The 21,345-nt window shown below is 45.0% G+C and overlaps 1 protein-coding gene and 1 long non-coding RNA gene across 3 annotated transcripts in view; one reads left to right on the forward strand and one right to left on the reverse strand.

Annotated features, from left to right (window-relative positions):
* The window catches only part of LOC129488084 (uncharacterized), a 15,357-nt gene extending 3,848 nt beyond the window's left edge, over window positions 1-11,509 (reverse strand). The window contains exons 1-3 of one of the 2 annotated variants that reach the window (XR_010122376.1): window positions 11,400-11,509; window positions 2,462-2,609; window positions 280-442 (exon numbers count right to left, since the gene is read on the reverse strand). This is a non-coding gene — a long non-coding RNA (uncharacterized lncRNA). Of the gene's footprint in view, window positions 1-279; window positions 443-888; window positions 1,083-2,461; window positions 2,610-11,399 lie in introns of those variants that run through there. The other variant, XR_008659584.2, reaches the window with a different exon arrangement.
* A 146-nt stretch (window positions 11,510-11,655) lies between these two features.
* HOXD1 (homeobox D1) lies at window positions 11,656-13,889 on the forward strand. The gene is made up of 2 exons (XM_055289815.1): window positions 11,656-12,441; window positions 12,797-13,889. The coding sequence occupies exons 1-2, from the start codon at window positions 11,790-11,792 to the stop codon at window positions 13,129-13,131; spliced, it is 987 nt and encodes a 328-aa protein (XP_055145790.1). The 5' UTR covers window positions 11,656-11,789; the 3' UTR covers window positions 13,132-13,889.
* The last annotated feature ends 7,456 nt before the right edge of the window (window positions 13,890-21,345 follow it).

Genomic DNA, 21,345 nt, shown 5'->3' on the forward strand with positions numbered 1-21,345 from the left:
CCAGCCTGGCCAACAAGAGTGAAACTCTATCTCAAAAAAAAAAAAAAAAAGATTGGGTACATAAGTCCTCTGCACTTTCTGCACTGGTGATGCTGGAGAGGAAGGATGGTGAATGATGAGGATCATCACAGAGGACGAAATCTTAGTTCTCATTGTTCCCTTGTTTTCTACTCCAGCTACAAATGCCCTTATCTTTGGAGTCCAAGGTTGGGAACAAATGGATTCAAGTACCTGGCCTAAAGCCTATTCCTAAACACTTCCCTCAGGTTTCACACCTACCTTGGCAAGTTGGAAAGTGCAAAGACAATATAAGGGCCCATTTTCAGGCCAGGTCCAGCACGAAACAGAGTGAACAAAATTATTTCCACACATTAGGGAAGAGCCAAGGCAGACAAATATCCAATCATTTGCAGTAGCAGAGGCAGGTGAAGGGTCCCCAGATCTGTAAGGCAGGAATTACTGCATGAGTCTTTCTGTCCTAGATCTTGGGCAAAATGTCCTGATTGGTTCCTATAGCTAGTCTGGATTATTTTAAGGAAAGAATACTATCTGGAGAATCATAAAAGCTGGGTTTTAACATTAGTAAGGGCCAGAAGCATTTAAATCCTAATTTAAACCAAAATTCATGGAGAGCTCTGGTACAGGGAGTGTTTTTACCTGGGAAGCAGGGCTCAAAACCAGGCCAGGAGGGCTTATTGGGCCAGGAATGTCCGTGGTTCGTGAGGAGGCTGGGAGAAGGCCTTTTTGATGGCTCCATTGTTCACAGAGCTGCCCTACAAATACCATACCCCTCCCCACCTCCTCTGCAAGGGCCGAGCGGAAGAGCAGGTCTGGTGAGCTGAGCTCTAGGGAGCTGGTACCATCTTCCCTCAACCCCCCCTCAGTTACCCCTTGGGGCAGCAACGACGCCATCCCAGCCTCTTCCAGAGAACACACAAAGGAAGCCCCACCCGTCCTTAGACCTGAGGACACGCTCGGGAGGGGGCTGGCGTGGACCCCGTTTCAGGACGCCCCCGGCCCCGGCAAGGAACAATAGCCGCCGCCTCCTGGGCGGTCTGGCGGGCGCGCGGCACAAACGTCCGCGCCGCCACGTGACGCGCGCGCTAGCTCCCCGCTCTCTGCGCTTCCGCGAGGGGCCAGGCTGCGGGCGGGGTGGGCGGGTGCTCCTGATCCACCTGGAACACTTTTACAAAGACAGCCGGTGAGTTAATCACCCTATCGGCTGGCGGCCGCGTCTCCTCTCGCCCGCGAGGAGGACTGGAGAAGGGGCTGGGGTGGAGGATTTCTGTGTGTGTGTCTAGGGTAGGGGGCGGGAGAGGTTAGTTCTATTAAGAGTTCATCAATCACCCGGTGTGCACTTTTCGCTCGACAGCGGTTCCTCCTACTTCAGAGCAAGTCTGGGCCAGCTGGGATCCGACCAGAAACCGCAAGCGGAGGAGAGGCAGGCGCGCAGGCTGAGCGCTAACTGAAGGCGCGACCTGAGCCCGGCGCTTACTGGGGAGCTGCGCAGCCAGGACAGCGGTCGGCAGCGCAGGGCCTGGGCGCAGGGCCAGCCGTCACCACCTCACGTCGGGAGCCAGCACGGCCGCCCGCCAGCCCTGCCGCCTGCCCTCGGACTTCCCAGGGCGCCCAGGGCCATCCCAACGCGCCTGCACCCACACCCGCCCCTGAGCCACAGTGACCCTGCATTCCCCGCCCCCTGCCACACCTCCTGCGTGCCCGAGTGTCACCCTTAAATACCGCTCTACACCCAGAGAGGGACGAATACACCTCTGAAGACAGGGCAAGACTAATTTCAATGGGCCAGAAGGTTCTTGCAGGCACTGTTTTATTTAAGAGTGCCTATTTACTTTAAGTGCACACTTTATTTAAGGAGTATTTGTGTGGGAGGAAGTAGGCTAAGACTGCTGTTGAACTTGAAACTAAACTTGAATGCCATTTAAAATAACAATAAAAATATACTTAAAACACCAATCACAATGATATGACTCACCTCTCCTTTCCAGTGTGGAGGAAACACTCCAGTATTTTTACCTCCGTTCTTTACGGTTTAAGAACACCCTAAAGGGATAGACAGCAAGTGTCTGAGGGTAGTCACTAGCATTAGAGCTGTTTACAGCAGGAGGGTTTGGTGGAGTTAGTGGTGAAGCATTTTCATAACCCTTCTGGAGTGGTCATGCTGTTCACTTTGTAAATCCTAACAAAGTTCCGGCCTATTTACCGTTTTTTGCTGGGGGACTTCAGCTGACATGTTTCTGAAGTTAGTAAATGTGTTGCCGCAGCCCACAGGAAATAGTCCCTGAAGGAGAGAAAGCCTCAGCTTTGCCCCCTCTTCCTTCAGCCTTCTCTCCCTTCATCCTCTTGGGTGGAAAATTAACTTGCTTTGGAAAAATGTTCTACCATCTTGCTTCAGATAGATATAAGCTGAAGCATTAAGCCTCACACAGTGTCCTGAACTCACCGAGCAATGAAACTACTGGTCCTGCTGTCCTTGGTTCAGTCTGTTCCTCCTCCTTGCCTTTCACCAGTTTCTAGTGAACAGCTCCTATACACACTGTGCTGGGCTCTGGGATACAAAGACAAGTCACTGATGATGTATGCTCTTCAATCTAGTGGGGAAGAGAAATAATATGACAGGTGCTGTAACAGAGGTGTGGTCAAAATGTTCCTCTAATAAAAAAGGAGCCACTAATAGTACTGTAATGTCAAAAAATAGTTTCAGAGGAGGTGAATTTGGGTTCCTGAAACATAAGCGTTTTTCAGGCCAAGAAGGGAAGGCCATACCAGGTAGAGGGGACAACTCATACAAAAGCAAAGAGGGAGGAAAAAGCAAAGTCTGGGCTTGGAACAAGGAGAGTACTTTGGAGTGTGGTCATCCTGGCTGAAAAGAGAGGCTGCACAGGGTTCACGTGAAGGAGTCTGGATCTACTCTCTAGAGACTGGGGAGCCACTGCAGGTTTTAAGCTGGGATGTGAAGTTATGTATTCTAAAGCTAACTCAGGGATGCTGTGTCTGATTAGAGAAAGGAGAGATAGGAGGCAAGAAGAACAAAATAGAAGGCGACTGCAACAACACAGCAGAGAGAGGAACTAATGTAACAAGAGTGAAGAGAAAAGACATTTAGAGGTAGAATTCACAGGACTTAGTGATCAACTGGATGAATAAAAGAGGAGTTGTGGATGTTAATCTCTAGATTTGAGGGACTGAGTCACGTCATTCACTAAAATGAATAGAGGAGGGAGAAGACAAGGCTTTGCAAGGAATCTAATGAGTTCGGTTGCAGTCTACATTGTATTTTCTGCTTTGCTACTGATACACTGTGTGGCCCTAAGCAACTCACTTAATCTTTCTGGACTTCAGCTTCATCAGTGAAAGAGTCAATAAAGATATCTACCTCATCAGCTTATCATTAGAGTTGTATGGGAATGTGTGTTAGGTATTGGTATCTTCACCAGGTCCAAGTGAGTGTTCTATATAAAGCTAAAACCTAGGAAAAACACACCTGCACTCACACCATGCTGATGAATACTTAGATCCTGGGTGTCCAGTAAGAAATGTCTTACAGAAATTAAAAACAACAACATCCCACTGCTTCCTAGATATTGAATCCAAGCTAATGTTTAGGACTAGGTCAGATCAAATTGCTAATCAGAGTCCTCTCCTTCAAGAGCGGTACTTGCTGGAGGATTCATGCAGAAATGTGTTCTTGGTATCAAACCACTAAAGAAGAGATCTTTTAGCAGATGTCAGAAAGCTTCCATGCTTTTTTTTTTTTTTTTTTTTTTTAAATATCATGTGTCTTTCAGGGAATGCTTGAAGCCACCTACTCTCTTTTGAACCTCCATGAGCCCTGTGTGGAATGGTGTAGTATAGGGAAGAGTGCTGAACATCTGACTTTGGCCATTTACACCGGTGTGATTACAAGAAGTTGTTTATCTTTTCTGTGTTAGTATTATCATTTGTAATACAGAATTATGAAAGGCTCAAGATAAGGAAGAGAGATATTTTGGGAGATGTTATAAGAGTAAATAAAAGGTATTATTTTTCACTTATCAGATTGGCAAACATAAAAACTTCAACATCTCATTGACTTGGCAAAGGTGTGAGGAGACAGGAACTCTCATATATTGCTGATAGAGGTATAAATTAATTTATTGCTGTGGAGAAATATATTAAAATTGACAGTGCACATACCTTTTGACTAAATCATTTCACTTCTACAAATTTTTCTAATAGGTAAAAGCTTGACCATGCGTTTGTAATAGCAAAAGGTTGAAAACAAGCTATATGCCCACCAATAGGGAATGGCTAAATGAATTGTGGCAGGTGTATACAGTAGAACAGTATGAAGTTATAAAAGTAAACCAGGGCTACACGCCGTGGCTCACATCTGTAATCCCAGCACTTCGGGAAGCCAAGACTAGCAGATCACTCAAGCCCAGGAGTTCGAGACCAGCCTGGTTTTGTAGAGATGAAACCTTATCTCTACAAAAAATACAAAAATTAGCTGGACGTGCTTGTGCATGCCTGTAATCTCAGCTATTCAGAAGGGTGAGGTGGGAGGATCACCTGAGCCCCGAGAAGGTTGAGGCTGCAGGGAGCCATGATTACACCACTGCACTCCAGCCTCAGTGACATAGTCAGACCCTGTCTCAAACAACAACAACAACAAATCCAGGAAGTTATGTGTGGATATATATGGAATGGTCTGAAAGATACAATAGGGGGAAAAGCATGGTGCAAAAAAGTCTGCCTAGCATGCTACCATTTGTGTAAAAAACTGTGGAGTACACACACACACACACACATATAAAAATTATGCTAGTAAAAAGTGTCTCTGGAAAGATACACAAGTTGGTTGCTTATGTGAAGGGGAACTAGGTAGCTGGGAACAAGAGTGGGAGGAAGACTTTTCACTGTATACCCCTTTGTACCCTTTGAATCTTGAAGCAGGCACATTTAAATTTATTACCCTTTTGAAAAAATAAAAGAAGCCGGGCACAGTGGCTCTCACCTATAATCCCAGCACTTTGGGAGGCTGAGGCAGGTGGATCACCTGAGGTCAGGAGTTCGAGACCAGCCTGCCCAACATGGTAAAACCCCATCTCTACTAAAAATACAAAAATCAGCTGGGCGTGGTGGCACAAGTCTGTAGTCCCAGCTACACAGAGGCTGAGGCAGGAGAATCACTTGAACCCAGGGGGTGGAGGTTGCAGTGAGCCAAGATCACACCACTGCCCTCCAGCCTGGGCAACAGAGCAAGACTCTGTCTCATAAAAATAAAAAATAACAAAATAACAATAAAGGAACAGAGCAGAGGGTGGGGGGAGGGAGAAGATCAGGAAAAATAACTAATGGGTACTAGGCTTAATACCTGGGTGATGAAATAATCTGTACAACAAACCCTCATGATACATGTTTATCTATGTAACAAACCTGCACATGTATCCCTGAACTTAAAAGTTACAAAACAAAACAATGCCTTTACTCACCTTGAGTAAAATGATAAAGGAACAACAACAAAAAAATGGTTAGTACAAGTGACGTGGGTGTGCCCGTGTGTGTTCATATGTGTCCTTATTTATACTTGCTCTATCCAGCAAAATTAATCTTGGGATACCTCTTGTTTTGTTCCCCCAGGGCGCTGATGCTGATCAACCTCAACGATAATGGGATTCTTCACTCTTGTTCGGTGCTGGGGTCCCAGGTCTGTCTCTACCCTCTCTCCTAGGAGGACTCAAGATGAGGCTACAGAACCCTGGCAGAGCAGCAGGCCTCTCAGTCAGAACCACTGACTGGCCTCCCGGAAATGAGTGCGCCTTCTTGAACACTGCTGTGCTTGCTTGGGATCCAGGCCTGCCACAATGCCAAGGAGTAGCTACTATATTTCTTCCTCTTTGCAGACTGTGAAAAGGCAATGGACTGTGGAAAGTCACGAGACCCAAGGTGGTTCCATTTTTTGCAGGATGGCTTTGCCTTTTAACCTCTGAGTAAAGTGACTTCCTCTCTAAAATTAGGGGTTTGATGTAGCTTATCTGGAAGGCGTTTTCTAGCTTTGACATCTTAGGCTGTGAAAGGTCAGCCTTTAGCCAGCGAAAGAGTTATTGCTTAGGCTAAGGGACATTTGGCCCCCTCTGGATCCCTGGGGCTCAAAGGCATATTCCAATTTGAGAGATGGAAGAAAAAAAGGCTGAGTCCTCTCTCTTCAGATGCCCATTCTCACTCCTTCCTTCTTCCCATTGCCTCAGAACCACTCTAAATTTTCTCTGAAGAGACTGGGAGAGGCAAATCTCTTTCTCTTCCCACCCCACTGGCATGATCAAAGCCAAAGTAGGGAAGCAGCAAGAAGCAGAAGTGAGCCCAGTCTCTGCAAAGCACCAACTGGTCAGCAAAACTTTAGAAACTTCCAACTGACCACTTCTTAAGGATATGTTCTAGAACTTCAGCCCAAGTAGACTTAAGTTTTACCTTGACATTGACCTCTCTGCAACCCGACAAACTTCTGGACACTTTTTAGGTATACTCATGTGCCAGCTAGCCATGATCTCTCATCATTCATGGTCCCTCCCATAGGAACATCTCCTTTCTTCCCACACTGCCCCCTCCCACCCCAACTCCTACAGCAGAATTTTTCAAAGTGTGGTTCCAAACAATCTTGCTTTAGGATCACCCAAAAGGCATGTTAAAAAAAAAAAAAAAAAAAAAAAAAAAAAAAAGGATTCCTAGGCCAGGCACAGTGGCTCATGCCTGCAATCCTACCACTTTGGGAGGCTGAGGTGGGTGAATCACTTGAGCCCAAGAGTTCAAGACCAGCCTGGCAAACATGGCAAGACCTTGTCTCTACAAAAAAAATAAAAATTAAAAAAAAATTCCTGAGTCAGACTATTAAGTAAAAATCTCTGGGGGTGACCCAAGAAACCTGAACTTTTAAACAAGATTCTATGATGATTTCTACCCACCTGATGTGGTTTTGGGAGGCAACAATCTAAAGATATCCTTCAGCCAATATTAGTCACGGTAAAGACACACCATTCTGTCTACTCTGCTTACGTCCAACAAACACTTTTGAATGCCTCCATGTGTCAATCACTGGCTTGACCAGTAAGCCTTTCATTCACAAAATTCTCAGGGAAAGGCACAGCACTTTAAATGGTTTTCCTCACGGAAGGTCATATTGTCAGATTTCCAACAGGTTTAGAATTCTTGTCCTTAGGACTCCTTTGCATACCTACCTCCATCCTAGGATGACTGAGGGATGCTACAGAGAACTGCATCTTAATCTGCACTTTCTCTTAATGTGGATTAAGAAAAAAAAAGACAGCCACCCTTTTTTTACCCCAACAAACAAGATTTTCTGTGACTTGGGGTTAGGAAGCCAAGAGTTTCAATGTGCTCAAAGTGCCTCCAAGCGGTAACATAGTGGGACTTGTCTAGAGGGCTTACCCAGCGCTTCTTGAAAACAACTTTAAACACACAGAAGCAACCCCTGCACTTTGGGAGGCTGAGGTGGGTGGATCATTTCAGGTCAGGAGTTCGAGACCAGCCTGGCCAACACGGCAAAACCCTGTCTCTACTAAGAATATAAAAATTAGCCGGGCGTGGTGGCATGTGCCTGTAGTCCCAGCTACTTGGGAGGCCGAGGCATGAGAATCGCTTGAACCCGGGAGGCGGAGGTTGCAGTGAGCCAATATCGTGCTATTGCACTCCAGCCTGGGTGACAAACCGAGACTCCATCTCGAAAATAAAATAAAATAAAATAAACACACAGAAAACCAGACTGCCACCCTTTATCACTTCTGTCTGCAGAAGAGAGGCTAGTTATTAGAAAGGGAAAGAAAGGTAATCATGAAAGGGATAGGGAGTGGGTAGGGGGTGGCTGCTGTTGTGAGCAGGATGGGAGAGATTTCAAAGCATTCCTACATCAAACACAACCTGGCAATTGGGCCCGTCTGCTGTCACCTCCCGTGGAGAACTCAGCACCAGGACCCAGCAGGGCAAGTGACCCTGGGGAATTCATGGCTTGACAAGTAATAAAATTAGTAAGACATTTCTTCCATACTTTATGAACATCTAAGAGACAAACTTTAATGTTACTCAAAATATGCTATATTCACATCTTTCTATATTTCCCCAATAATATCTTCCAATTTCTCCTTAGATAATTATACGTTAAGATTCCTCTAGAGTAGATTTATTGTATAGCTAAAACCTGTGTCAGAAATAAATCTCTAGCTCCTTTGGTTTGAGAATGTCTTTTCCCTAGCCTAACTTTCTCCTAACAAAATGTCATTACATAGTAAATCCTTGGCAAACATGTTGAATTTGAGTATGAAATGACCAGAGTCTTGACTTCCAACCTGAGCAAGTCAAGAACCAGCCCAAGAATGGAGATGCCAACTCTGAGCCCCAAGGTGTGGGATATGCCAAGGATTTGGAGATTAAGGGAGTGGAGAGAAGGGTGAACAGAATGTAGCTTTGTTTTCCTTTTTCTTTTTCTTTTTTTTTTTGAGATGGAGTCTTGCTCTGTTACCCAGGCTGAAGTGCAGTGGCATGATCTCGGCTCACTACAACCTCTGCCTCCTGGGTTCAAGCGATTCTCCTGCCTCAGCCTCCCAAGTCGCTGGGACTACAGGCATGTGCCACTAATTTATTTATTTATTTATTTATTTTTAGTAGAGATGGGGTTTCACCGTGTTAGCCAGGCTGGTCTTGATCTCCTGACCTCATGATCCACCCACCTCGACCTCCCAATGTGCTGGGATTACAGGCATGAGCAACCGTGCCCGGCCAGAACGTAGTTTTCTGTATGCGATTATCAGAGAAATGCTATTGGGTCTGAACAAATATTGAACACCTCTCCCTCGCTCTCACCCACAGTCGTGAAAACAAAACAGTATTTTTAAAAACTTCATTCTTTTTTAGGACACTTTCTTCCCTCAGAAAGGCTAAATCTCCAAAATTTTACTTGATGGAGCTAGTGTGGATAGCTCATGGGTACATTAAAGTGAAGGCCTAATTATATCATGAAGGACCCAGCCTTTGCCCCAAATGCCCAGGAGGAAAAACTTAGTCTTTGTTGCCATGAAAGCTGCCAGGACACCTAGGCAGCCTGATTTTTCTGAAACCTTGCAGAAAAGGCCCTTAATTTGAGGGGTTTTGTTCAGACTTGCCAGTCAGTCAGGCTGACTTTTCTGCCCTAAACCCTGGGTTGCAGCCGGCTGGATGTCTTCCCCAAAGAGGTTTACAAAGCCATCCTTCCTTCTTGACCCATGGGCCCTCTAGGCTTAGGAGTTGTGATAGGGTAAGTATCATTTGAGGGAACACTGTGAGAGCTGGGACATCTTGCAGATAAAAACTGACTATTAAAATCTAGCCAGAGGTGGAGGAGGGGGCATTGTGAACTCAGCAGCATCTTATTTGCTGTTACTTTTGCATAAATGGCACAGGAGAGCAGTGAAGAAACGTGTCTACATTTTAAGGCTGAGCTAGCTCTGAAGAGCTCTATCATTTCCTAACTGGGGTGCTAGGGAAAAACTTGTATTTTTCTCTTCTTAAAAATTATTTAGGCCGGGCGCGGTGGCTCACGCCTGTAATCCCAGCACTTTGGGAGGCCGAGGCAGATGGATCACGAGGTCAGGAGATCGAAACCATCCTGGCTAACACGGTGAAACCCCGTCTCTACTAAAACTACAAAAAATTAGCCGGGCATGGTGGTGGGCGCCTGTAGTCCCAGCTACTCGGGAGGCTGAGGCAGAAGAATGGCGTGAACCGCGGAGGCTGAGCTTGCAGTGAGCCGAGATGGCGCCACTGCACTTAAAAATAAATAAATAAATAAATAAATAAAAATTATTTAGGACCTTTGTCATCTGACTGGCTATAGCACAAAACTGAAATAGCAAAATCAAGATTGAAGGGCTATTTTCAGCACAGGTATTCCATTTGCAATCAAACTCAAGAACTCCAGCAATGCAGGAACCACAGACCTCTTTAACTTTGTGCTCATTCCTAGGCATCCACCCTCTACTGGCTCCCCTCAACCTGGGGACACCCCTCCCCCATCTTGCAGCAACTTCAGGTCCATCAGTAGTCCACATTTTGGTAGGGCTTTGTTTATCCACAAGTCCACATCCCTGGAAGGAACTGGCTCCCTGGGCTGTGATGGTGCTTATTCTAAAGACTTCCTCAGAGTGGAATTTTAGGCAACAGCTCAATCGCTCTTTTATGACAAGTGAATCAGTAAAACAATGATAAAACCTCGGTTACCATAACTTAGAGGCTGTAATAGATTAAGTTTTCAAGGGCACTTGATATAAGCTCTGAGTAGACTCTTTAGAGTCTTTATTCACACAGGGTTTTAGGAAACCACCCTCTTTCATAACTACTGTGTGTAAATAACCTCTATTTATCTAATTTGTAATTTTCCTACAGTCCCCCAAAAAGAGAACATTAAAAGAAATACTAAAGGAAGCTGGAAAGTTTGTCAATGTAAAGCTGGTCTTTGTAACCTTTCTACTCTTCATTTCCTGTGCCAATTGCACTTTTATTTCCCGTCTGTCTACACTCAGTAAACAAAACCATATTATCAAGGGAAAGACGTGAGCCCATTAACATTGTGAGCCCTCAGATTTCACTCGCAAGAGAAGATGCAGCACTTATCTGATGGAGCAGAAGCTCTAATTGCTTCGAGGTACAAGTCCATCCAAACCTCTGAGATCTCATCAGTCCCCGCTAAGCCTTTGCGCCCTCCAGACAAGCTCCTCAGTGAAAGCAAGCGCCGCACCGGTGCCTGTGCCAGCCTCCCAGATAGGAGCACAAGGAGTGTTCCACCATCACTCTGGATTCTTTATTCCAACAACCCAGCCGGAGGGGGAAATCTGCTAAACTACCCCACAAGGCAGAAACTTTATCAAAATCTGGCACTACAACATTGGCCCTCATCACGCCGCCACAAATTGCGAGGGATAGAAGAAAGCTGCAAAGTCACGTTAAAAGGAAGCCTAGTCAAAAAGTGAAAATTTTGTCCCGCCCTAGGCACACAGCACTCACAGCATAAAATGTAGTTCCGTGAGTCCTAGAAAAGGAGGAAGAAAGGAAAAAAACAAACATCTGCTCTAGGTTTAGAAGAGAGATAACATCAGCGCCAAGCAAACCGAAAGCGCAGAGGACTCAGAAGAGGGGAAGAGGAATAACTTTATCTATTCTGGAGGTGGGCGAGGAGCAGTCTCCATCGGCCGCGCATCACGCTCCCATTTAACCTTTTCCACGCCGCGACGCCCACACTCCGCCCCCTAGGGACTAGCTCCCCGACGATCCAGAGCAGAAGCGGCTCGCACCCCTGCATCCCCTCACCCTCACCCGAGCGGCCAGTCCTGCCTTTCTCCCCCCACCTCGCCCAATACCTGTCCGAGAGCAGGCGTTCTGCGCTTTCGCCCCGCCCTTGCCCAGGCAGCCCCCGGTCGCGACGGCTCTCCTGGGGGCTGGGGGGCGCTGGGCGGCGGCCCTGGGCTGCTTTGGCTAACTTGGCTGCGGGGCAGGCGCGAGGAGCGGCGCGCCAGTGCGGACCCTGGCCGTGCGGGGAGGCCGCCCATTGGCCGGCCAGCGCCACGTGGCCGCCCCCGCCGGTATATTAGGCCACTATTTACCTCTGGCTCACTCGCCATGGCTTGGAGAGGGCAGCTCGGGTAGAGAGGGCTGGCGGAGCGGCGCAGACGGCGGCAGTCCTGCTCAGCCTCTGCCCGGCTCCGTACTCCAGCTCCGGCCTGCGCCCTCAGAAAGGGGGGGCCGGAACCATGAGCTCCTACCTGGAGTACGTTTCGTGCAGCAGCGGCGGCGGGGTCGGCGGCGAAGTGCTCAGCTTGGCACCCAAGTTCTGCCGCTCCGACGCCCGGCCCGTGGCTCTGCAGCCCGCCTTCCCTCTGGGCAACGGCGACGGCGCCTTCGTCAGCTGTCTGCCCCTGGCCGCCGCCCGACCCTCGCCTTCGCCCCCTGCCGCCCCCGCGCGGCCGCCCGCACCGCCTCCGCCCGCGCCCCAGTACGCGCAGTGCACCCTGGAGGGGGCCTACGAACCCGGTACCGCACCTGCTACGACAGCGGGGGGCGCGGACTACGGCTTCCTGGGGTCCGGGCCCGCGTACGACTTCCCGGGCGTGCTGGGGCGGGCGGCCGACGACGGCGGGTCTCACGTCCACTACGCCACCTCGGCGGTCTTCTCGGGCGGCGGCTCCTTCCTCCTCAGCGGCCAGGTGGATTACACGGCCTTCGGCGAGCCCGGCCCCTTTCCTGCGTGTCTCAAAGAGCCAGCCGACGGCCACCCTGGTACTTTCCAGACCGCATCCCCGGCCCCAGGCACCTACCCCAAGTCCGTCTCTCCCGCCTCCGGCCTCCCTGCCGCCTTCAGCACTTTCGAGTGGATGAAAGTGAAGAGGAATGCCTCTAAGAAAGGTAAGTCCGCGGTCCTTGGATGGAGCCACCTGGGGTTGGGGACGGAGCCTCCCCCGCGGAAATGCGCTGAGAGCGTTGTGCCGCTGCCTCTCCAGACAGCGGTTTGGGTTTTGTGGAGGAGAGGCGTTCCCGGGCGAATTCCATTGAGTCTGCTTCGAGTACAGACTCGGAAAACGTGCCAGGCATTGAGAAAATTTCAGGAAGGAGCTCTCCGTGGCATTTCTCCTGGCACAAATTCTGTTCCTAGGGACCCAGGAGGGCTGCGCTGGGACTTTGATTCTAACTAGCTCCACTGCTCACCCACGTTCTGTCTCCGGCCTCTGGCCTGGCTGACGCCCTGTCTTTACGTTTGCAGGCAAACTCGCCGAGTATGGGGCCGCTAGCCCCTCCAGCGCGATCCGCACGAATTTCAGCACCAAGCAACTGACCGAACTGGAAAAAGAGTTTCATTTCAATAAGTACTTAACTCGAGCCCGGCGCATCGAGATAGCCAACTGCTTGCAGCTGAATGACACGCAAGTCAAAATCTGGTTCCAGAACCGCAGGATGAAACAGAAGAAAAGGGAACGAGAAGGGCTTCTGGCCACGGCCGTTCCTGTGGCTCCCCTCCAACTTCCCCTCTCTGGAACAACCCTCACCAAGTTTATCAAGAACCCTGGCAGCCCTTCTCAGTCCCAAGAGCCTTCGTGAGGTCGGGACTTGGGGCTGAAAAACTGTGGCCTGCAGAAGTCCCAGGCGACCCCCACCCCTATCTAGACTTAGGAGTTCAGTTTGGGATGGAGGTGGGAGAACAGAAATGAATAGGGATTTCACTTGGGAAATGAAGTACTTTAGTTGGCTTCTGAGTTCCAGACTATATGTCCAGATATTAATTGGCTGTCTTGTAAGCCACTTGTTTGGTTATGATTTGTGTCTTATCGGAAAAGGTGCCCAGCTGCCAGCCCAGCTCCGCTGCTATCTTTGCCCCACTTAGTCATATGCAATTCTTGTTGCAGAGTGGCAGACCATTAGTTGCTGAGTTCTGTCAGCACTCTGATGTGCTCAGAAGAGCACCTGCCCAAAGTTTTTCTGGTTTTAATTTAAAGGACAAGGCTACATATATTCAGCTTTTTGAGATGACCAAAGCTAGTTAGGGTCTCCTTGATGTAGCTAAGCTGCTTCAATGATCTTCACATTTGCACTCCAGTTTTGTTTTTTCTTTAAAAAAGCGGTTTCTACCTCTCTGTGTGCCTGAGTGATGATACAATCGCTGTTTAGTTACTAGATGAACAAATCCACAGAATGGGTAAAGAGTAGAATCTGAACTATATCTTGACAAATATTCAAACTTGAATGTAAATATATACAGTATGTATATTTTTTAAAAAGATTTGCTTGCAATGACCTTGTGACATTTAATGTCATAGCATGTAAAGGGTTTTTTTTGTAATAAAAATTATAGAATCTGCTGCTCTCTGCTTTTCTTACACTCTTTAATAATGATTCTCTTTCTTTAAAGTTGATTCAGTTTCCTGTATTTGAATTTTCTTGATTCTGCTATGAGAATTTGTTTATGTTGATAACTTTTTTTTTTTTTTTTGAGACGGAGTCTTGCTCTGTTGCCCAGGCTGGAGTGCAGTGGCACAATCCTGGCTCACTGCAACCTCTGTCTCCCAGGTTCAAGTGATTCTTCTGCCTCAGCCTCCCCAGTAGCTGGGATTACAGGCATGAGCCACCATGCCCAGCTAATTTTTTGTATTTTTTTTAGTAGAGACGGGGGTTCACCATGTTGGCCAGGCTGGTCTCGAACTCCTGACCTCAGGTGATCCGCCCACCTCGGCCTCCCAAAGTGCTAGAGTTACAAACGTGAGCCACCACGTCCAGCCGATAACTTTTAAAAATAATACTTCCTACGGGTTGTGTACACACCCAGCAAGTTATGGACAATTAGTAGTTTAAGAGAGAAAACTACTCTGCCAAATGTCCAAGTAACTATGGAAATACTTTCCTTACCTCGAGTGTCCTAGTTTTATGGTAGGTGTGTAGTCTGCACATTAACTCAAGTGTTAGGTGCCTACTGTAGAATGTTGTAAAGCCAAGGAGACACTTCAGGGATATCTTGTTCTTTTGTCTCCTGTCCTCACAAAAGGAAGAGGAAAGGTGACCTGAAGACTTTGTTTCTTGGTTAGTGTTCCCTGAGAAAGGCAGCTGCACATTAAAAAGTTCTCAGTGGCTGAATTCCCATTTCCAAAGTCAAGAGTTACAAAGGAGGCTGGGAAAGGCTAGTAGTCACAAATTTCTACTTCCTGTAACCGAGACTGAGTATCTGGCTGAGAGAGAGCACAGACAGTGCCTTTCTGATTTCAAAAATGAAATATTTTCAAATGAATACTTTGAAAGAGGTACAAGCACAAAATTTGAAAGTTGACAAGAGAGTATGTGGTTTAAAAAAGCCCCAAAACCTAAAATCTATTTCCACCCAACCTCCCATTTCTCATCCCTGGAGGCATTCATAGTTGACCAGAGTTTATGTAACCTAGCAGAAATATGAGAAAAAGATGCAATATAAAGATACAGAATCAAGTGGATACTTGGGACAATTTTGGGGAGTAGGTCCTTATTTTACAGCTGTATCTTCAAGTTCTTTCTGTAGTTCAACAGAAAGGCTTAAAGGCCCAAATAATTGAGATAAGAACCTCAGCTCTTTTAGCTAGATTTCTAGATTCCAGTATCATGCTTTAAATCTAATTATTCATGAATCTAAGCAACTGTGAAAGCTTACCTTGTTTATAAAACAGCAATGTGACTAGTTCTCTTAGAAAATTGGAGTTACACTGAAGTTCTCATTCTTTGCACCTATAGTTGAATGGAGTTGAAATAAAATGATCAGCTCTAACAAACTCAGCTGATTAGAGGGAAAAGATATTGCTTAAGAAGCAGGTCTGTCAATATTATTCTTATGTTTCCCCGTCTGCCCTTTAATAACTTGATGCTAATTGAATCTTGTTTGAAACAACAGCCCCCCTCTGAGCTCTGCTGCTATTTGAAAGAACTTGTTAAAGGACTTGTGATCTGCTTGCTTACAGCCACCTCTGGGCTTCCCCTGCAGTGGTCTTTGACATGACAATGTTTCCTTTTTGATAAGCATTTAAATGTACACCTAAACAACAACAACAAAATGCCAACATGCTGGGTCATTTCCTTAATCTACCACCCTTTTCTCTGAGAAAATAAAGCTTTTCCTTCTGAAGCTAGTACTAGCACTTAGCCCTGATGGATGTCTTCCTTATGAAGGTGGCTATTATGACATTCTTATAATGCTGTTCTATGAATCAGGCCAATATTAGCTATTTTTTGCCCAACCCCAGGGATCTTTAAAAGCTTTCTTAACGCAGATCACTGTACAGCTATATTCAGTATTAGGAAGAGTCCTGGCTGGAGATCGGGATGAACTAGGTGACCTCTGGAGTTCCCTCCCAGCAATGAAAATGCTACAATTTAATGACTTCTGCATATTTTATTTTAGACCTATCATTTGAAGGGAGTTAGGCTGTAAGAGAAAGCAAATGTACTGTCTAGGATTACAGTGATACTGTGTTTATACAGGAAAAGAGGATTTTAGACACTATCAAATACATGTTGTCAGTGGAGGTACCTAGGCAATGTGGATCATTTACAGAGCATTCCTTTTCCCATTATTTTGAGACTTGTGTTATTTTGAGTCAGATCTCCATGAAGTATGAGGTTACTACGTAAACTGCAACTACTCAAAGAATCCCATTTCTATTTTACAAGATTTCAAACTAAATATGCTAATTTACCCTCCCGCGCTCTGTTACAAAGATGAATACACAGTGGGCAGTTCTGGCTGTTGTATAATTAACTATTCAATGTTCTTTTGTCTCCACATAATGACCATGTATCTACTTTTTTGGATCAGGATAATTGGGAGTGAGGAAAAGGAAAGCATTTAATAATATATAAAATTCCCATAAGTTGAGTACTAGCAAATGAAGGCTTTGCTGACATAAAAACCTAAAGCAATGTCACCTAGAGTTTCAAAAGATTGTGTGTGATTTATGCTGCCTCAATCTCAAATATGGTGAGGACCAACACCAGAAGAGGCTGTCTGATTATCATGTCATCCAAAAAAAACAGAAGCAGGCTCAGGAGAGTTGCATTAGCTCTGAAGTTCTTAATTATTTCTTATGGCCAAAGAAATGATCTATATTTGCTGAATATTGAATTTGAAAACCTCAGGATCTAATCAGGTTCTGAGAGATGTTTAGTCTGACCACAGACCTCTCAACAAGAAAAATGCCCATTGTTAAAACTTTATTCGTGGTTTTAAAGTAAAACCATAGTGGACATATCTCACAAATAAAGATAAATATCCGTCTAAATAGAAACAAATATGTTCATGGTTTTTACCACTATCTAATGTTTTCAAGTCATGAACATGCAACAAATCTGCAAAATAACTCTATTTCAACATCTCATTTGTAATTGCTTATTACGTAGTACTTGTTATTCAGAAATAAAATTTCTATAGAAACTGTTTAACTAGATTCAATAATGAACCAAGAGGACGAAAATCCTAAATATTGGTGTGACAGGAAAGTCTATTACTTAGCTTGTAAAGATTTCAACATAATCTCTTCTCCTCCTAGAAATCTTACTGATATATTTTGGAAAGAAGGGCCAAAGAGTAGTCATTTGGACTTGTCATAGCTAATAAACTATTACAAGTTTATTAAAACTGACAGTTTTGAGGCATTTCTAGAAGGTACTGGACTCTTTAGCACACTGAATTCTTAGGGATTTTGAAGAGCCTAAGCTTATACAATTTGGGGGAAACCTCTTTAAGGAAAAAAATACAAAATTGTTAGTACAAAATTCCCAGGATGTGGAATGGTTCAAGTTAGTGAAGTTTAAATTTCACTGGGCTCATAGTAGATCCATATCTGCCCCTTCCTTGAAACCATTGCTTTTTCTCCACCGCCATCATTGCTTATGAGATAATAGCAATGATTGCTTTTCTCTAACATCTTAGAGCCAGAGTCACTCTTTCTCTTCAAATGCATCAAATAGTGGATAATGGGGACAAGGGCAGGTTGGCACTCTGTTCTGCTCTCTTAGCATCTCAATCTCACTGTGCTCTTCTGGGCTACTGGGTGGCTGACTTTAGCCAGTGGGCTCACTTCACTGCCTTAGAATGGGAACCCTATCTCATCCTAGAGGTCCTCTTCTGTTGTGCTTTCTTCTCAAAGATATAAACAGAAGAGAAAGATAAAGCTGGAGACAATGCAGCTACATTGTTAGCATCTAAACATTTCCTAGGATGGAACCACTGAGGCTGAAGTAAAGGACCCTGAAAAAATAACATTATTATTTTTCTTTTCTTAGAAATGGGATCTTGTTTTGTTGCCCAGGCTGGTCTTGAACTCTTGGGCTTAAGCGACCCTCCTGCCTTAGCCTCCCAAGTAGCTGGGAATATAGGCATGCACTGTCACACCCAGTAAGAACATTATACTTTTTTTTTTTTTTTTTTTTTTTTGAGACGGAGTCTTGCTCTGCTGCCTAGGCTGGAGTGCAGTGGCGCGATCTCGGCTCACTGCAAGCTCTGCCTTCCGGGTTCACGCCATTCTCCTGCCTCAGCCTCCTGAGTAGCTGGGACTACAGGCGCCCGCCACCACACCTGGCTAATTTTTTGTATTTTTAGTAGAGACAGGGTTTCTACCTTGTTAGCCAGGATGGTCTCGATCTCCTGACCTCGTGATCCATCTGCCTCAGCCTCCCAAAGTGCTGGGATTACAGGCGTGAGCCACTGCCCCCGGCCAAGAACATTATTCTTAAGGGAGGAGACCTGGATTTCAGTACCAGTTCTATTTTCTGATTAAAAGGAAAAATAACGCCTGATCTTAGATTCTCCTATAAAACAAAGTGGGTTGGTCTGGATGATCATTACATTCCCTTATCACCTTAGTATTTCTTCACAATCCTTTACTCTGCTGGTTATTACTGAAGAGTTTATTTAGTAGTACTGTAGCTCTGTAAGATTAATGTCAACGAGAGGCTGGTATTGAACTAATTTCTGAGACCTTTAAAAATTATCTGGCTTTAGAATCTGGGTGTATGTGCATATGTATATGTGAACTAGGTAATGTTCCTCATTTGTCTACCTGATGAACTAAAAGCTAATGATGATGAGAGCCTCCAAAAAGTCCACTTTCCTTTGCACATATAAACTAGATCTTAACAAGAGATTTTTCAAATGGGTGTCAGCACTTTCTATTTGTATTCTCGATCTCCTTGTCCTTAATTCCATAGTTCAAAGCTGACAACTTTCAGAATAGAGAAGTCATATTGAGTCTTTTCCTTTCAGATACATGGGATTCTGAAGTGAATGCTCCATTCTGTTGAAGAAAAGAAATATGGATAAACAGCCGGGCGCGGTGGCTCACGCCTGTAATCCCAGCACTTTGGGAGGCTGAGGTGGGCGGATCACAAGGTCAGGAGATTGAGAAATATGGATAAACAAATCTCTCCTCCTTTCCATTAGTCAGCAAACCCTATTTCTCCTCCTCCATTGGCTCAGTCTTTATCATTTCTCACTCAGCAATGCAACTGATGCCTCACTGGGCTCCTTGCCTCCAGTCTTCTTCCCAGTCAATCCATTTGAAAGCCCTGCTTTCATTGTATGGTTCCACTTTGAACTCTCAGTAGCTCCTGGTAGCAAGTAGAAGAAACTCAGATGTTTTTAGCTTGGGATTCAAGGACCTCAACACCTGTATCCAGCCATCTTTTTCCTGATAATCTCCCACCATTGCCTGACACACAAAATTTACTCCCAGTTAGTATGGACTGTTTATACTCTCTGCAAGAAACTTACGCTTTCCTGCCTCTGAACCTTTTCTCATGTCATTCCTCTCTCATACTTCTACCTTCTCTCTGCCTATCCAAAGTCATCCTTCGTGGCACAGCTCAAACCTCACCACCTCTATAAAACCTGTTTTTTACATCATCCAAATTTAAAGCTAACTCCTCTGAGCTGCTATAGTATTTATTGTTTGTATTACCTGCTTAAGCACTTAGAATCTCCTGCCATACGAGAGGTCTGTTTCTCTTTCAGCCTTTCTTCCCCTCTCATTAGTTCCCCTTCCATGGCCATATGTATATTTCATCTATCGTTGAGTATTTTATACATAATAGTGGTCCTATACCATTTGCTGAATGCTTAATGTGGATCAAAGCTTACAGTGCTACTCATCAAGTGCTTTCTACCAGGTGAGGAACACTAATGACTTATTTGCTAAGTATTCTCTATATTTCATCACTTATAATAGAACACAAGTGATTTTTGACTACACAGTAAAATACAAATAGGAGGCTAGAAAGCTGAAGGAGGGAGAGCTTATAGATTTTCCTCCTTATGCATCTGGTACGTTCTTTTGATTAAATGCTTTGTATACTAATAAAGTGTGAATGTTATCTAAAACAATCCCTTTTATTCTTTTTTCTTTTTTTTTGAGATGGAGTCTCACTCTGTTGCCCAGGCTGGAATGCAGTGGTGCGATCTTGGCTTACTGCAATCTCCGCCTCCCTGGTTCAAGAAATCTCCTGCCTCAGCCTCCCGAGTAGCTGGGATTAGAGGCGCCCGCCACCACGCCCGGCTGATTTTTGTATTTTTAGTAGAGCGGGGGTTTTGCCATGTTGGTCAGGCTGGTCTCGAACTCCTGACCTCAGGTGATCCACCTGCCTCAGCCTCCCAAAGTGCTGGGATTACAGGCATGAGCCACTATGCCCAGCCAATCCCTTTTATTCTTACAGAATGTAATTTATAATGCATTTTGGTTGTTGTTTGAGGCTTTTTAATATATTGTATTTGTTACTTATTATAGTTGTTGGAGTACCTTATGGAAACAGAACTCCTGGAGAAAGATTGACAAAACCAAATGAGGTCTGTCAGAGGGTTTCTGGAGACAATTAAATGTAGTAGTTACCACAGTGAACCTTGGAAGCAGACAGGCTTGGGCACAAATCCTGGGACAGATGACTCAGTGTCATTCAGCTTTACATTCCTCCCTTAAAAATGGGAATATTAATGTCTCTACTTCACTGACTTGTGAGGAAGAACAGAGATAATACATGTGGATCATTTAGCACAATGTCTAGTGTAACTTTTGCTAATTATTAAGACAGCCTGACCAAAATGGAGAAACCCCATCTCTACTAAAAATACAAAAAATTAGCCAGGTGTGGTGGTGCATTCCTGTAATCCCAGCTATTCAGGAGGCTGAGGCAGGAGAATCGTTTGAACCTGGGAGGTGGAGGTTGCAGTGAGCTGAGTTCACGCCATTGCACTCCAGCCTGGGCAACAAGAGTGAAACTCCGTCTCAAAAAAAAAAAAATTGTAGAAAATGTAGATTCTATGTGAATATATAAAATGAGCTCCAAATGATGAATTAAAACAACAATATTTCTTTTTCAGACAAAAATAGCATACTATTTGTCCCTAAAAATCTTAAATAGATTTAAAATTTAAACTTCCTTGGGTTAACCTGCCAAGAGAGTCCAATATGCTTCTGTTTTGACTGCAAATAAAAGCAGACATACAACCAGAATAATCTATTTTTCTAGCAGCATATGGTTCATTTGGAAACTTCAGAAACAACTGTGTTTGTATGCTTCAGAATTGTCACATGGGGAAGCTATCTGAGAATTGTCAAGGACTGTTTTTATTAAAGGTTTGTAATTTGGGGCTTGGCCCTTGATTTTAAAAAGTTTGTATATTTTAGAGGACAATGTTATCTCAACTGGTTCCATGTAAACACAAACAATTGCAGCTTAGATATTTTAGTACACCAATGAAGTGAATGAACTTTGTTCTGAATAAACTAAGAAGAATAAAGGTATTGCTTTATA

This window comes from Symphalangus syndactylus, chromosome 8, assembly GCF_028878055.3.
Source record: "Symphalangus syndactylus isolate Jambi chromosome 8, NHGRI_mSymSyn1-v2.1_pri, whole genome shotgun sequence".
Classification (NCBI taxonomy): Eukaryota; Metazoa; Chordata; class Mammalia; order Primates; family Hylobatidae; genus Symphalangus; species Symphalangus syndactylus.

Excerpts from the sequence above, each read along its gene's own strand:
- HOXD1 (XM_055289815.1), top strand. The coding sequence starts at position 11,790 with ATGAGCTCCTACCTGGAGTACGTTTCGTGCAGCAGCGGCGGCGGGGTC. Across the intron at positions 12,442-12,796 it reads GAGGAATGCCTCTAAGAAAG|GCAAACTCGCCGAGTATGGG; the intron begins GTAAGTCCGCGG and ends TTACGTTTGCAG.